The sequence below is a fragment of the Rana temporaria genome, chromosome 2 (assembly GCF_905171775.1).
Source record: "Rana temporaria chromosome 2, aRanTem1.1, whole genome shotgun sequence".
Taxonomy (NCBI): domain Eukaryota; kingdom Metazoa; phylum Chordata; class Amphibia; order Anura; family Ranidae; genus Rana; species Rana temporaria.
Window position 1 is genome coordinate 45,749,933 of NC_053490.1, and position 17,334 is coordinate 45,767,266.

Sequence of the window (17,334 nt, forward strand, 5' to 3'; positions counted from 1 at the left end):
TCTGTACTGTTTGCTACAAACTAAATTGCTTGGTGCAGGCTGAGGGGATATAGTCAGTGGGACTGCACCCTGGGCGGGGTGGTTCTGCTTTGAAGTTAACACTTCTGCCTAGTCACTCCTAAAGATAGATAGCCGGATTCAGAAAGACTTATGCCGACGTATCTTCTGATACGCCGTGTAAGTTCACGGATGCGCCGTCGTATCTCTGCGCCTGATTCTTGAAATAAGATACGCCTGAATTTTGGCTCCATCCGACCGACGTAAGTCTCCTATGCCGTCGTATCTTGGGCGCATATTTACGCTGGCCGCAAGGGGCGCTTCAATTGATTTACGCGTCGAATATGTAAATGAGCAAGATACGCCGATTCACGAACGTACTTACGCCTGTCGCAGTAATCTAAGCCGTTTACGTAAGGCGTACGTCCGGCGTAAAGTTAAAGCACTATATAGGAGGCGCATTGTATGCAAAGGTATGGACGTCGGAACAGCCATCGTATTTTACGTCGTTTACGTAAGTCGTACGTGAATGGGGCTGGGCGTAGGTTACGTTCACGTCGTAGGCATTGAGCCGTCGTATCTTGGGGAGTATATGCAACGTGATTCTGAGCATGCGCCGTTCGTTCGGCCCTTCATTTACATAGATCACGCCCACTACCTTCCTACTTTGAATTAGGCGGGCTTACGCCGGGCAATTTACGTTACGCCGGCACAAGTTTGGGAGCGAGTGTTTTGTGAATACTGTTCTTGCCTCACTGATTTACGTTGGCGTAGCACATATGAGATGCGCTACGCCGGTCTAAAGATGCGCCGCTCTACATGAATCCGGCTAAGATAGGCTAATCCCACTGTGTCAAGATTAAGGCTGTGTCCATCCATGAACTCAGAGAAAGAGATTTTACGGTGAGCATAAAATCCTATTTTTCCATCATCTGCTCCACAGGATCAATATGGTGGGCGTTCTGGTGATTTTTATTGCCTCAAACTGACTCCAGAGGGCAAAATACTTTGTGATATTAAAGGCAAGATTTTTTTTCCCAAAAGTAACAAATGTGTTATACGTGCATGCTCTGTGCAGTGGTTTTGCACAGAGCAGCCATGATGATCCTCCTATTCCCGGGTCCCCTGGCCCCTCCATCCTTTTGAGTACCCCCAGAGCAAACAGCTAGCTATGGGGGCACCTAAACAGGCTCGCTTCTGAGCCACTAGCCTGTGTGTCCATTCTCCATTCCATGGATATATCGGATTTTTGAGAGGGAATTTGAATATTAATGGCCTGGGAGAAAGGCATATGCCGTGGTGAACCTCCAGGGGCATGACAGGTCATCCACTGCCTCGGCTTGTGGATGCGGCATCTGAGAGAAGAATTTGTCTAGCTTGGCATTCTTCGGGGGGGCGAACAGGTCTACCTAAGGGGGATCCCATATGCTGGCAATCTGATGGAAGACATGGGGATGGAGAGCCCACTCGTTGTCCAGGAAGTTTCTGGACAACGTGTCTGCTTTCGTGTTCAACCTGCCCGGGAGATGCATCACTCTGAGGTCCAGCAGGATCATCTGAGATAGTCGTTGTTTCTTCCACTGCGCCAAAAAACCTGTGTGGAAATACCTCATGTGCCAATGGGCCCAAGGAACCATGGGTATACAGGAATACATTGTGCCAATGAGGCTCAGGCATTGTGAAACCGTCAGATACGGGCTCTGGATGACTTTGATCATTCTCTGGATGACAATCCTTGTCTTTGGTGGTGGTAATGACACTGTCCCCTCCTGAGTGTTGAACATTGCACCCAGGTAGATCATCTGCTGTGTGGGTGCTAGTTGACTCTTGTCGGAATTAGCCACCCTAGCTCTTTTAGGGACTGTAGAAGAATTTCCCGGTGACATACCAACTGATCCGGATTGCTTGCTAGGAGGAGGATGTTATCCAAGTAGTGGTATATCCTCAAGCTCCTCTTCCGCAGGGGAACCAGAGCGGATATTAGTATCTTGGTGAACACCCTGGAAGAGGTGCACAGACCGAAAGGCAGGGCTTGAAACTGTAGGTGGGTCCGTCCCACTGCAAATCTCAGATATTTTTGAAATGCAGGTAGAATTGGAACGCGTAGGTACGCATCCTGCAGATCAACTGAAATCATCCAATTTGATGGCTGGACTGCCTGAATAATCGTCTGCAGGGACTCCATTTTGAGGCTTTCGGTTGAGCCTCTTTAGGTCTATCACAGGCCTCCACCCACCTGTCCTGTTGGGGACCAGAAATAGGGTGGAGTCGAAGCCTGTGAAGCCGCTCTGCCAAGGGAACCAGAACAGCCGCAGCCTGAAGCTTGAGTGACGTTAGGAAGTTTTTCAGAGCTTGAACCTTCAGTGTGGAGGATGGAATCCCTGTACTTTTGAAAGAATTCCGAGGTGGGGGATGAGAGAAATTCTAAAAGTGCCCCCATTGAATTGTTGACAGAACCCAGGGGTCCTGGCAGCGGGTGGTCCAGACTGGGATGAAGAACTTTAGCCTGGCTCCCACTGGGAGTGCCTGGGCTACTCTGGCATCAAAAAGACTGCTTCTGCTCCTGTGGAGCCGGAAGGGTCTTCATCTTCCTGTTCAAAAAAGGACGCCTGAGTACATTTCCAAGGTCTTTTGTTGTCTCTCGGCTGTCTTGACTGCCTAAAATTCCTTGGATTTGTCTGGCGGGACCTAGTGGAACCGCCTCTGAATCTACGCATCCTTCTGTCCTGGGGAAGCATACCGGACTTCCCTCCTGACAGCCTGGAGATAGCTTTATCAATTTTGTCTCCGAATAGTGCTTTCCCATCGAATGGAATTTTGCACCAATTTTGTTTGGAGGATAAGTCGGCCATCCAGGGTTTCAGCCACAAGGCCCTCTTCACCATTAGTGACTGCAACATGGATCTTGCAGAGCACCTGATCGTGTCAATGGCCGCTACCCCGACAAAGTATGCCGACAATCTAAGCTCTACCAAGGCTTTAATTATATCCTCCTTGGGGACATCCTGACGCAAAGCCGTCTCAATATTATCTGTCCAAGATCTTATGGCATTTGATACCGATGTGAGGGCGATAGCTGGCTTACACGGTGCTCCCACGGCTAAGTAGCTCCTCTTCAGCTCCAGGTCTATTCGCCTGTCTAGAGGGTCTTTGAAGGAAGTGGAATCCTCCATTGGTAAAGTTATATTTTTTGCGAGTCGCACCACCGACGCGTCTACCACTGGCATGGAGTTTAGTGACTGCGTTCCCGACTCTGGTAAGGGGTATAGTTTATTGAACTGGCCCAATGAAAGTTTTTTTTATCAGTCTTTGACCATTCATTCTGAATGACCTGACTAATCTCGCCCATCAACGAGAAGAAACCCTGCTTCCTTTTGAGGAATGGGAAGTAACTCGTGGGGAGGCTCTTCTGCGTCTTTCCAGGCGATTGCAGTTTAGACTGCCTGGATGAACGGCTTTACCAAGGAGAGACTGAAGCCAAAAGGTTCTGAATCCTCTGCAGAGTCATCAGGTGGTGAATCTCTAGCTGGTCGGCCTGATGGTGGCATAGGTGTACTGACTGCTGAAGGACCAGGGAGATTAGGTTCTGTATCCTGAACCTGGGATATCTGCTGAACTGGTTGAGCGGGGACCAAAGCCACAAGCTCAGAGAAAGAGTCCTTCATTGTTCGCTTGAGCAGATCTACAGCGAGCTGATTTTCTAGCTCGCGGCTGGACGCATAGTTCATAAAACAGTCCTTACAACCACTCTGTCTAGTATCGGTGTAGCCCCACATGTCCAGCATTTCTTCTTTGTATAGGTCCTAGGAGAGGGGGAACGATCTTGTCCTCTGGATCTTGACCTCTCTAATCTATGACGTGAAGAATGGGACCTGGGACAGGTGGCGTGAAGAATGAGACTTGCGGTCTGGGCTGTTGTCATCACGGTGTCTTGAAGATTTTCTGGACCCCTTGGAGTGGGCAGGGCTACGATGTAAGGAACTCACGTCAGACCAGTGAGCGCACTTTTTTTTTTATACTCACATATAGTTGGTCACATACCTAATAGAAGTGTGAGGATCTTTGTTGCGAGATGAACGACTCATTTCAGAGTTGGGCAGAAGGATCAGCTGCGGAAATTTAGTAAGAAAGGAAAAAAAAAGGAACTATGGAGTTTTTGTCACTTTTTTTCTTTTTAACATAAAATTATATCTTAATTTTTTTTATCACAATTTTTTTGAGAAGAAAAACAAAGGTACCTACCACAGAGCAGCATCAGAGAAACCTAGAAGGGCACAGCTGAGGAGACTGACAGCTAACCCTGAATCTGAACTTAAATAGGCTCAAGTGGGTGGGCAAATCCTATAAACCACCATTATGAATTGATTCTGGAAGAAAAGGGCAGATCTGGCCCTTTTTCCATAATCCAAGATGGCCGCAGTGATGTTGAGTGATATACAAAAAAAACTGTAGCCTCCTGCTGATTTTGGGGGAAACAAACAACAACTGCAGGCCTGTCAGGATAAAAGGCACCTGCCCCATCAAACTGACCGGACTTAAAGGGAGCATCACAAAGTAAGACAACAAGGACATACACTTTTTTTAAAGGAGACCCAACAGGCAAGTTAAAGGAAGGAAGGGATGGGAGAGGGGAGAGACAAAATACAATATATGACTAAAAATAAAATGGAAACCACCAGCCTGGGAGGATGTGAGCTGATCCTTTTGCGACTCCACTGCATTCATCATGGATGCGATAGCAGACTTCGTTCCTAAGAGGAAACTCTGCGAAATGACCCCAACAGATCCACAGAGGGGTTCCCAGTCTTTTCAGCGCTATGAGCGGCCCAAGAACAGGAACTGCGCACGGGAAAGGCTAAACCCGGTGGACGCTGCCGACTGCAGAGGTATGGACGTACTGCTACTCTTCACCAGCACAAGAAGTTATTAGGAAAAAAAGACAATGTTGGGGGAGGGACTATGCCTTTAATTTATGCTATTCACAAGTCCTGAAGTCGAGGCGGAGCTCTATCACAGGTATGCTGCCATGGAGGCACCAGGAAAAATGTTTATGCATCAGTATCGCCCCCACCCTTATGCCCCGTACACACCATAACTTTATGTGATGAAAAAAAATGACGTTTTTAAAAACGTCACTTTAATTGACCGTGTGTGGGGGAAAACGTCGTTTTATGTCTTCTAAAAAACGACCAAAAAAAATTGAAGCATGCTTCAATTTTATGTGTCGTTTTTCAAAACGTCAACTTTTACTTCACAGAAATTGACCGTGTGTAGCAAAAACGTCGTTTAAAACGACGTTTTTTCACCCGCGCATTCCCAGAAGCTACTTATGAAGCAAGCTTCAATGGAAAAACGTGGTGAACGTAACCTCGCTTTGCTAGAACATTGTGAGAAAAACGATGGTGTGTATGCAACTTCGTCTTTGAAAATTGAAGTTTCAAAAACGTAATTTTTTACTTCACAGAAAATGTCGTTTTTTTTCATCACATAAAGTGATGGTGTGTATGCGGCATTACACTTACCTAAGCCCTCATTTGATCCAGCACAGTGCATGTCTACAGTTCCTCTCTCCCTTCACTTCCTGAGGCAGTCAACCAAAGCCACTGTGGAGGGGGCAGGGCCAAGTCCTGATGTCTGTGTCAATAGACGCAGAGTGTGAGACCCAGGAGCGAGCATGTAATATTGACCCCATAGAAACCAGCTTTCTGAGGGGAAATTCGGCGGAGGGGAAAAGCCAAGAGCGCCAACGGGGGTATAAACCTTTTTATTTTATTTTATTTTTTTAAACAAAAACATTACATTTACAACTACTTTAATAGGAGTAGGCTAGAAACTATGATGTTGAAATTAATATATTTAATATTTTGATCATAGATACCTAAACTCTGGCAAGGGTGAAACACATTGGAGGTGTGGCTGGAGGTGGAAGCTTTTGCAAGTAGTCTTTTATCTGCTTGTCTAATAAAACCATTTTGAAGTCTGAAAGGCCATTGGTGTTCATATCATCTTCTAAAGTTTAAGTGATAAGTGGAACAAGAGTTGGCTTCTTGGGCTTTGGCACCCAGCTTGTCCATGAGATTGAGAGGAACAAATGTGGCTTTCGTAGCAATGGGGCATGCCTGTCATTATCTGACACTTTGATTATAAATACGCTTTGGTATTTATGGCAAATTTATAAGCTATGAAAGTGAAATTCCCTTTTAACCACACCTTTAAAATGGCGGTCAGAGAAAAATATAGATACAGAATAATGCAAGACTAGGTCAGTTAAAAAATATATATAATGTGCAATGCAGGAACCATTCTATTCTCTGAAATAATGGGTTAGGTTTTAAAATTATGGCCAATCTGAGCACTCAACAAATAGGCAAACATAGTCATGTGTGGCTGGGGCCATTACGATTAATTTTTTTTGGTCATTTTGTCAGCAAAATTTGTCATATCAAGACAAGCTTTGAAAACAAGTCATTTCACAGCACAATGCCTGTTGGAATAATTTTCAGCTTGCTGGCAGGACATACCGAACTAAAGGTTATGTCATACAAGGTCAGATGTAATTTCCCAGCTTGATGCCACCAAAAACAAACCACAGGGGTTATTTCTGTTTTTCCTCTCCATAGAAATAGAGTTTAGCTACATCACTCCCCTCATTTCACCCCTAACTTGCGTCCCATGGGTCTTCCACCAGAAGAATTCCCAATATGTACAGGGACAAGATGGCTGACATCTTGTTCTTGGAATATGCAGGCATTGTCTTGCCCTCTTCATGTATGTTGTGTGTGTCAATATGGCGCATCAAAAAGATAGCTGAGATCTCTTAGCTAAAACATTCCGACATCTGTGTAAACTTGGCGCGTGTGAGGAGTTCAGATCTCGGCAGGAGCCGCCCTGCATGCAGTTATCCTACACAGCTGCGATTGCGTAATAGTACATAACATGGGCATAGCACAACATTGCCAAGTGTTTTTGGAGCTACACAAGAAAATATCATCGTAGAGTACAAAATGTTCACATTGATTCATATTACTATTATAATTGCTTGGCTACTATTATAATACTCGGATGTGACAAGAAAGCCTCATAATTAACATGAGTGATAGTCTTAAGCCATATTCCTAATGTTCGGTCTGTGTTGGTTCCTCCAAGACCACCTTTGTCCATGACTGTTTGCACCTACAGTATGTGTGCTGTCTTACACTGACCCTTTGGCCACTTAAGGTCACCTCTGTAACACACTTGCCATGTTACCCCACACAGACATAAGGAGAACCTTAGCATCTCAGTAGTAGTAATGAGCCTAATGTACCTGGGTTTGGTTAAGGGCAGGTTTGATGAACAGGAGTGAAGTTCTGTGGCTGAAATAATTGGGAACTGAATGTTAAAAAAGCAGTAATGGCCATTTTCTTGGATTATAGGCAAGGGAATATCGACCAAAAGGTACAAGGCGGTGGGGGTGATACGGTATGCAATCTACAGTTACAAAGAAAGAAATGAAATTCGATTTTCCAGTAAATGACAGTTCCCGGCTGCTTCATTCTGTTTGTAAACAACCCGGCCGAGTATTTCCTTCATCTATACCAGGGATATGCAATTAGCGGGACCTCCAGCTGTTACAAAACTACAAATTCCATCATGCCTCTGCCTCTGGATGTCATGCTTGTGGCTGTCAGAGCCTTGCTATGCCTCATGGAAATTGTAGTTCTACAACAGCTGGATGTCCGCTAATTGCAAATCCCTGATCTATACCAAATCCTTACCTTAGATGAGGGTCTGCTATAGATGTTAATAGGGAAACATAATTGGGAAATCATTTCATCCACAAAGCAAGGTCCATAAAGACATGGATGAGCGGGTTTGGGTGGAGGAACATAACTGACCTGCACAGAATCCTGACCTCAATCCAATAGAAAACCGTTGGGATGAATTAGATCGGAGACTGCAAGCCAGGCCTTCTCACCCACATCAGTGCCTGATCTTACAAATGCGCTTCTGGAAGAATGGTCCCATAGATGCACTGCTAAACCTTGTGGACAACCTTCACAAAAGAGTTGAAGCTGTTATAGCTGCAAAGGGTGGGCCAACCTAATTTTGAACCCTACGGACTAAGACTGGGATGACATTAAATTTCATGTGTGTGTAAAGGCAGGCGTCCCAATACTTTTGGTAATATAGTGTATATAGTAGTGGTAAAAAAAAAACTACCATATACAACTTTAGGCTCCTGCTGAACAAGCTAAAAGCTCAGCATTCAAACAAACCTAGGTTCAGACCAATCTAGCTCATCCCTCTTTTGTACGTATCGATATCTCTTCGGCAAGGGAGGACTGAGCTGGAGGTAGGGTTACCACCTACCCTAGAAATAAATAATAACCATGATGAATGTAATTTGTTGTGAGAGTGGCCTAAAAGGGGCAAGCCCTGTATGATACACACAAAATAACAGTAAGTGATTGTGTGCTTGAGTGTTGCTGTCAATTGCTGACTTTTGCAGTCGAATGTTGACCAGCTCTAATCTTGTTCAGGACTCAGAGACTTGGTCCTCTCTTTGATTCGATACTTGGAGGCTGCCTCCTCTTTGGATCAAGACTTGGGGGGCAGCTCCTCCTTGATTCAGGACTTAGAGGCTAGCTCCCTCTGTAATTAGCGCAGGGCTCATTGGCTAGTTCCTCCCTGGCTCAGGGCTGGCTCCTTCTCTAGCTCAGAACTCAAAGGCTGGCCTTTCTCTTGTTTGGACATGGAGACTGACTTCTCTCTGGCTCAGGATTTAAAGGCTGGCTCTTCATTGGTTCAAATGTCAGAGGTTAACTCCTCTTTGTCTTAGAAAGCTCCTGTCTGGCTTAGGATTTGGAGGCTGTCTCCTTCTCTAACTCGGCACTGTCTGTTTCTGGTCCAAGACTCTGAGTCTGTTTTTCTCTGGCTAAGGAATGATAGGCCAGATCCCCTCTGGCTCAGGACTCAGAGTCTAAGTTCTCTCAGTGTCACATGACTCAGAGGTCAGCTTTTCTCTGGCTAAGGATTATGAGTATGGCTCCTCTCTGACTCAGGATATGAAGGCTGGATCCAGAAGCAGAAACTGGCTCCCTCTCTGGTTTAGGATGTGGATCCTGGCATCCTCTCTGGCTTAGGACTCACAGGCTGGCATAGATCTGGGGGTGAAACCTCCCTCTGGCTCAGGACTTTGGCAAGCCATAGATGATGTGATTTTCTTTCCTGCAGCCATAGATGATGTGATTTTCTTTCCTGCAGCCATAGATGATGTGATTTTCTTTCCTGCAGCCATAGATGATGTGATTTTCTTCCCTGAAACCGTTTGCATCCTCAAACTGTTCCCACGAGTTGTTTCCCTACGTTGAGAGCATGAAATTGTCCAGAATGTCTTAGTATACTGATGCCTTAAGAGTTCCCTTCACTAGAACTAAGAGGCCAAGACCAACCTTTGAAAAACTACCCCAGACCATAATCCCCCCTCTACCAAATTATTTCGACCAGTGCACAAAGCAAGGTCCATAAAGACATGGATGAGCGAGGGGAGGGATGAAGGAACTTGGGGTGGAGGAACTTAACTGGCCTGCACAGAGTCCGGACCTCAGTGCCTGACCTCATAAATGCGCTTCTGGAAGAATGGTCAAACATTTAAGTGATTCTGTCTTCACATATAGAAAGAAAACGACCTGTTAACAGAAAGGACTACCAAAGAATACCTTTCTTGCCACCTGTGTGTGTGGCCCCACACACACAGGTGGCATGGTAGATGGCCCGCCCACCAGAACACTCTGGTCAATGCTCTCAGCCAATGGCAGGAGCTGATCGGCAGACCTTTTACATTTACATTTTTGGTTGTAACATAGATTTGGAAAATTTCAAGGGGTATGAATACTTTATCAAGGCACTGTAGTACTGTAAATGTTTGCTTTTGGGTTTAATACTGCTTTAAGGGCTCACTCAACGGGGCATATGTGTATTGCCTGCATTGAATGCAGGTTCTTGCTGGCAGAGCTAGTAGAAAATCCTGCTTAAAATACATACCTTAAGTTTACATGCATTTGGACACATACGATTCCAAAAAATTTTTTTGCCCAATCAATAATAAAGACAGCCCTGTTAGTGCTGATACTAAGCATTTGCACGAGTACAAATGCAAGTGCTTCCGATACCTGAAACCGATACCTTTGCAGTGCGATTTAAGCTTATACAAAATTAATGGGTTCAAATCGCACTGCAAAGAATAGCAAATGCGGTTTTAACGGGAATGTGGTTCGATCCCTGTCCGAATCACATGCGTTTTCCCCCCAGCACTTTTGTGTGACTTCCGCCTGGGTTGACACGGGAGCGGTGGGAAAACACTGCGTGATTCGACCAGGAATCGCACCGCATTCCTGCTTAAATTGCATGAGATTCTTTTGGAGTGCGATTTGAGCCCATTCATTTTGCATGGACTCAAATGGCACTGCAAGGGGCATCGGCAAGTACTTCACCGAAAGGATCAGTACTCTCCAGTAAAAAAAAAACATAGTCAGGTCCATAAATATTGGGACATTGACAGAATTCTAATCTTTTTGGCTCTATACACCACCCCAATGGATTTGAAATTAAAGGAACAAGATGTGCTTTAGCTGCAGACTTTCAGCTTTAAAGCAGGGCTCCACCCTAATTGCAACATTAGCCTATTTGTACTGCCGACATTAAAAATGTTTAAAACTGAGGTTTTTAATTTTCAGATCTGTACAGTACCTTTAGTTTGATGAGGCTTCCGGTTTGCACAACTGCGGGTATTCTTCGGGCATTGTGTCACTTCCCGTACCATGCAGTGTGCTCTGTGAGCTTCTCTCATAGCTCTCAGTGTTCATTGCGGAGCTTTCATACCAAATCTCGTGCGATTTCCGAACCAGGAAGTGAGCTGTGAGCTGGTACACCTACCTCCTGGAGAGTGTTCTTGATCTGGCCAACTGTTGTGAATGGTGTTTTCTTCACCAGGGAAAGAATTCTTCGGTCATCCACCACAGTTGTTTTCCGTGGTCTTCTGGGTCTTTTGGTGTTGCTGAGCTCACCGGTGTGTTCTTTCTTTTTAAGGAAGTTCCAAACAGTTGATTTGGCCACACCTAATGTTTTTTCTATCTCTCTAATGGAGTTGTTGTTTTTTTCAGCCTAATGATGGCTTGCTTCGCTGATAGTGACCGCTCTTTGGATCTCATATTGAGAGTTGACAGCAACAGATTCCAAATGCAAATAGCACATATGAAATTAACTCTGGACCTTTTATCTGCTCCTTGTAAATGGGATAATGAGGGAATAACACACACCTAGTCATTTGAACAGCTGAGCAGCCAAATGTCCCATTACTTTTGGTCCCTTAAAAAGTGGGAGGCACGTATACAAACTGTTGTAATTCCAACACCGTTCACCTGATTTGGATGTAAATACCCTCAAATTAAAGCTAAAAGTTAAAGTACATCTTGTTAGTTTCATTTTAAATCCATTGTGGTGGTGTATAGAGCCAAAAAGATTAGAATTGTGTCGCTGTCCCAATATTTATGGACCTGACTGTATCGATGCAACCCTATATGGCACCCACACAGATGTCACATTGGGAGCAGCGGCTGTGTATGTGCAGCTACTGCATCCCAATTGACAGCAATGGGACTGCATGAACGAGGATGCAACTGTTCATCACTGTTTGGGTAAGCACGGCCCTCCAGTGGTGAATGCTTACCTATGCCCCATGGTAAAGAAGCCTAATGCCGCATACACACGGTCGGAATTTCCGACAACAAATGTTCGATGGGAGCTTTTTGTCGGATTCCGACCGTGTGTATGCTCCATCGGACATTTGCTGTCAGAATTTTCGACATCAAAAATTTGAGAGCTGGTTCTCAAATTTTCCGACAACAAAATACGTTCTCGTAAATTCCAATTGTGTGGACAATTCCGACGCACAAAATCCCACGCATGCTCTGAATCAAGTACGAGACGAAAGCGTTCGGTCTGGTAAAACTAGCATTCGTAATGGAGAAGGCACGTTCGTCACGCTGTAACGGACTGAAAAGCACGAAGACTAAAAAGCGCAAATCGTCTCTCACCAAACTTCTAATACAACTGGTATTGAACTTCTCTTTAATAGTGCTGTCGTACGTGTTGTACGTCACCGCGTTCTTGGCATTCGGAATTTCCGAAATGTGTGCGACCGTGTGTATGCAAGACAAGTTTGAGTCAACACGGTTTTGTTGTTGGAATTTCCCATTGTCTGTACGCGGCATTAGATGCATACAAAACCGTACACATCTAAGGGCACTTGTGCATAGTTGCCAATAGTCCCGATTTTCCCGAATTTTGGACCCTCATCCCGATCTAAACGTTTCCCGTTATTTGTCCCGATATTTTGCGTTTGTACCGTGCATCGGAATTTTTTTGGCAATAAAAGAGTTAGCAGCGCCGCCACTGCCGAGTTAGAACATGTGAATGGGCCTAAATATACATTTATCCTTCAAGTGTACACCTTGGAAAGAAGAGGAAACATCACAGCTCACAGTTAACATTTCTTTTATATAAAAAACAAAATATCTTATAACAGTGCATCCTCTTTACAACTCACAACTCAAAGACATCAATTATATATATATTAGATCCGTTTGTTGAATCCAGTGTGTCTCCGGCTTCTACAGCATGACAGCATCCACTCGTCACATAATCACACGACTGACCATATAGATGGGTAGGTTGACCCTGTCATTACTCTGCCCAGCATTATACCATCTGTGAGTGATGGCTGAGCGTGTTGTGACAGGTCTCAATGTACCTCATGTGTGATAGAGAGGAATCTCCTCTGACTAGTTCTATCAGCTGATAAGACTCTAAACAACAATAAAAAGTGCAAATGGCCTCTGGGGTCTGAACTGACCAGTTTCCAATAGTCCCCTTTGTGTGGAGGAATTCAGGCTTGAGGCCTACTAGATAAAATTGTTTTTTTTTTTTTTTGAACATCAATAATAAATACTGCAGAACAGGCTCAGTAGGAACAGTTCCAGTGCTGAGAGACGGCTTCTAGCCAACATACTGCTCCATCTTCTAATACTCCCATTACTAGTAAACATCGCTTTAGACTGGACCAAAGTGGCAGCTTGAGGTAGAAAATCCATCAGTCCGAAATGATGCGCAGCTCGATCTCTTCTGCTGTAGAGTTTAAAAGCAAAAAGTTACTTTATTATCAATGTCAAGATTATTAATTAAAAGGATTAGAGTTAATATGATAATTCAATTAAATTTTTTTTTTTTTTTTAAATACAGTAGCGATTAACCTTTTTTTTTGTTCATGTTACGGAAGAAGTTCCTACTGCCTGATGCGACAAACTCACTATACAACGATTCTATTTTAACTATCTATTATGTGAGCTTTGTATTCATTTGTATTTATAACTTACAGTCATTTAATTATACCACTGTTACAATTTCTTCATTTTTAAAAAAAAACTTTATTGAAAAAAAAAAAATACAGTATACAGTTGTATTCAAAATTATTCAACCCCCACTGAAATTGATTGTTTTGGCCAGTTTGACATTGATTTTGATCATTCAGTCATCCTGCTTACAATTAAATCAAAGAGGCACGTGTAGGTCAGACAAATATAACATAACATTTATAATGAAATAACCACAAATGTCTTTTCTGTGCTCACATCATTATCAGTTTTATTCAACCCCCAGTTGACATTCAATCTTAGTACTTAGTACAACATCCTTTTACAGTTATAACAGCTTTAAAACTTGAAGCATAGCTTGACACAAGTGTCTTGCAGCGATCTACGGGTATCTTCGCCCATTCGTCATGGGCAAAAGCCTCCAGTTCAGTCACATTCTTAGGCTTGCGCACTGCAACTGCTTTCTTTAAGTCCCACCAGAGGTTCTCAATCGGATTTAAGTCTGGTGACTGCGATGGCCACCCCAAAATGTTCCAGCCTTTAATCTGCAACCATGCTCTAGTGGACTTGGAGGTATGCTTGGGATCATTGTCCTGTTGAAAGGTCCAACGTCTCCCAAGCCTCAGGTTTGTGACGGACTGCATCACATTGTTATCCACTATCTCCTGGTACTGAAGAGAATTCATGGTACCTTGCACACGCTGAAGCTTCCCTGTACCTGCAGAAGCAAAACAGCCCCAAAGCATGATTGACCCCCCGCCATGCTTCACAGTAGGCAAGGTGTTCTTTTCATCATATGCCTTGTTCTTCCTCCTCCAAACATAGCGTTGATTCATGGGCCCAAACACTTCTAATTTTGTTTCATCAGTCCACAGAACACAATCCCAAAACTTCTGTGGTTTGTCCACGTGATTTTTGCATACTGCAGTCGACTCTTCTTATTCTTTGGAGACAGCAAGGGGGTGGGCCTGGGAGTTCTGGCATAGAGGCCTTTATTATGCAGTGTGCGCCGTATTGTCTGAGCAGAAACTTCAGTACCCACATCTGACAAATCTTTTCTCAGTTCCTCAGCAGTCACAAGGGGACTTTTCTCCACTCTATGCTTCAGGTAGCGCACAGCAGTCGAAGTCAGCATCTTCTTTCTGCCACGACCAGGTAGCGTTTCAACAGTGCCCTTTGCCTTGAATTTGCGAATGATGCTTCCTATGGTGTCTCTTGGTATGTTTAACATCTTTGCAATCTTCTTATAGCCATTGCCCTTCCTGTGAAGAGTAATCACCTCTTCTCTTGTCTTCCCGGACCATTCTCTTGACTTCACCATGTTTGTAACCACACCAGTAAATGTCTAGAAGGAGCTGAGTATCACAGTCATTTTAAAGCTGCCTGATTGGTGATTATTAGGCTTTATTGCTGCTCCCTGACATCCACAGGTGTTTTCAATACCTGATTGAAAACACTTCAATGAAACTCTGTTCTTCAGAGTGGTAGTCTTTAAGGGGTTGAATACTTGTGTAAATGAAGACTTCACAAAATAAACATTTACTACTGTATTACAAAACCAATTGATGTCATTTTAGTTGCATATGGTTCTTTAAGAAGTCCTTGTAGGATTTAATTCTGAATACAATTACAAATGTACACTAAATTCCCTAAAACCCTTTACAGCATTGGGGGGTTGAATAATTTTGAACACAACTGTATGTGAGTAAAAATTAACGTTTCATAAACATGTTTATTTCATATATACTGCGCATAAAAGAGGTCAGCATGCCTCACCACTTGCCCTATTTACCCCCCCCTTCATGACAGGCCATTTTTTTTCTATACGGCACTGCGTCGCTTTAACTGACAATTGTGCGGTTGTGCTACGCTGTACCCAAATATAATTCATGTCCTTTTTTCCCCCCACAAATAGAGCTTTCTTTTGGTGGTATTTGATCACCTTTCCGGTGTAATAAAAAAAAAATCGACTCATGAAATTCCTCGACCGCGTCACTTCCAGTGCGGCTATGTCACGAAACAGCTGTTTGCGGGGCTTTACCGCACATGCGTGACTTCACCAATGTTTATCACGCATGAGCGGATGCAATTTTTGGGTCCACAAAAACGATAGACCCGAGTGGGTGGAAGGAGCGGCGATTTGTTTAAACTTGTTTCGGCAGCACCGCAGCCAGACCCGCCCCCCCCCCCCCCGCCCCTAGGCTGTTCTTTCTACTAACCCATACCGAGGGAAAGTGGGAGATAGAGCGGTGCTTGGTAGAAGGAACAACCTAGGGGCGGGGCTGAACTCGTTGCTGCCGATGACGAGTTTAAGCAAATCGCTGCTCCGCCCACCCGCTTGGGTCTAATTTTCTGGACCCGAAAATTGCATCCGCAACATGCACGATAAAACAGCGGTGAAGTCGCGCATGCGAGATAAAGCCCTGCGAACAGTTGTGTTGTGACGTAGCCGCACCGGAAGTGACGTGGTCAAAACTTTTCATAAGTCCAGGATTTTTTCAGAATACCGGTTTTTATTTTTTTGCTGTATTAACAAAAAAAGACAGATAATTTTGAGAGCAAAACACAATATTTTTTACTTTCTGTTATAAAACATATCCAATTAAAAATGTTAAAAAAATCAAAATTCTTCATCAATTTAGGCCAATATGTATTTTGCTACATATTTTTGGTTAAAACAATTCCAATAAGCGGAAATTGATTGGTTTGCGCAAAAGTTATAGCATCTACAAACTATGGGATATATTTATTTATTTTTTACTAGTAATGGAGGCGATCAGCGACTTATAGCAAGACTGCGATATTGCGGCAGACAGTTGGACACTAACAGACACTTTTGATATGCACTGTCACTGTACTAATAACTGGCTGGGAAAGGGTTAACATCTAGGGCGATCAAAGGGTTAACCGTGTGCCTAGCCAGTGTTTTTGTACTTTGTAGAAAGGCATTTATCCATGTTCATGCTTTGCAGGAACACAGGATCCATGCCTTCCCTTCCCATTCTGCCTGTGTACCGAAGGATCATCAGGTGCCAGTGGAAACCGAGTCCATGGTACCCGCCAATCAGCTCCCGCTGTGTGTAATCACTGCAGCGCACTTGCATGATACACAGGGATGAAACAAATCCTACATATATTTTACTTGTTTATCTGCAGTCTTCCCTTTTCTACACCCCTTCCAAAGTGCAGATTGAGTTAAAACTCTTTCTTCACCTGCCAGCAGTATGTAGGGAAAGATGGAGAGGCCGCACTTACACTGTGTGAGAGCTAATTGGAGGGAAGGGACACCCCCCCCTCCCACTCCACATAGGCAAGGGAATGAAGGAACATGCAGAGCTGTATTCTAATTAGACAGGCTTAGTTGTCGGAGAACCTGTCAGAAGTGACTTATGCTGATAACGGAAGAATGGAGCACCAGAGAGAAACCACACTTAGAGCCTTGGAGAGACAAGTACACACTACAGATATATGTGCTTAGTTCAAATTTCATGAATGGGGTTTACAACCACTTTAAGTACTATTTGAGTGGTTGTAACCCCTTACAACACCCTTTTTGCTACAGGTAAGCCTATAATAAGGCTTACCTGTAGCTACCCTGGATATCTGCTAAACCTGAACGGTTTAGCAGATATCCCCTATATTTGCATGTGCGGATGTAATTGGCAAATGCGCACTGAAGCAATGGCACGTACGTGCCATTGCTTTCAGTGACTTTGCCGGTACCAGTGGGTCCCGCGCGCATGCGCGGGAGTGACGTCATCGCGGCTTCGGCCAATCACAGCCCTGGAGCCACGATACCCGGAAGTAACTCCGGGACGACATGTCGCCGGTGCTGTGTCGAGCACTGCAGTGGGGGCTTAGATCCCAGGTGAGTATTACATAATGAGCTCATTATGCATTTGTCTTGCAGGTGTTAGTTTTTTTT

General features: G+C 44.2%; 1 protein-coding gene across 2 annotated transcripts in view; it reads right to left on the reverse strand.

Moving 5' to 3' along the window:
• Window positions 1-12,517: 12,517 nt before the first annotated feature.
• VSTM5 (V-set and transmembrane domain containing 5) overlaps window positions 12,518-17,334 on the reverse strand; it is a 117,753-nt gene continuing 112,936 nt past the window's right edge. For both annotated transcript variants that reach the window (XM_040340150.1, XM_040340151.1), the window contains one exon: window positions 12,518-13,164. In XM_040340150.1, coding sequence (XP_040196084.1) covers window positions 13,130-13,164 — 35 coding nt within the window. In that variant the 3' untranslated portion in view covers window positions 12,518-13,129. The remainder of the gene's footprint in view (window positions 13,165-17,334) is intronic.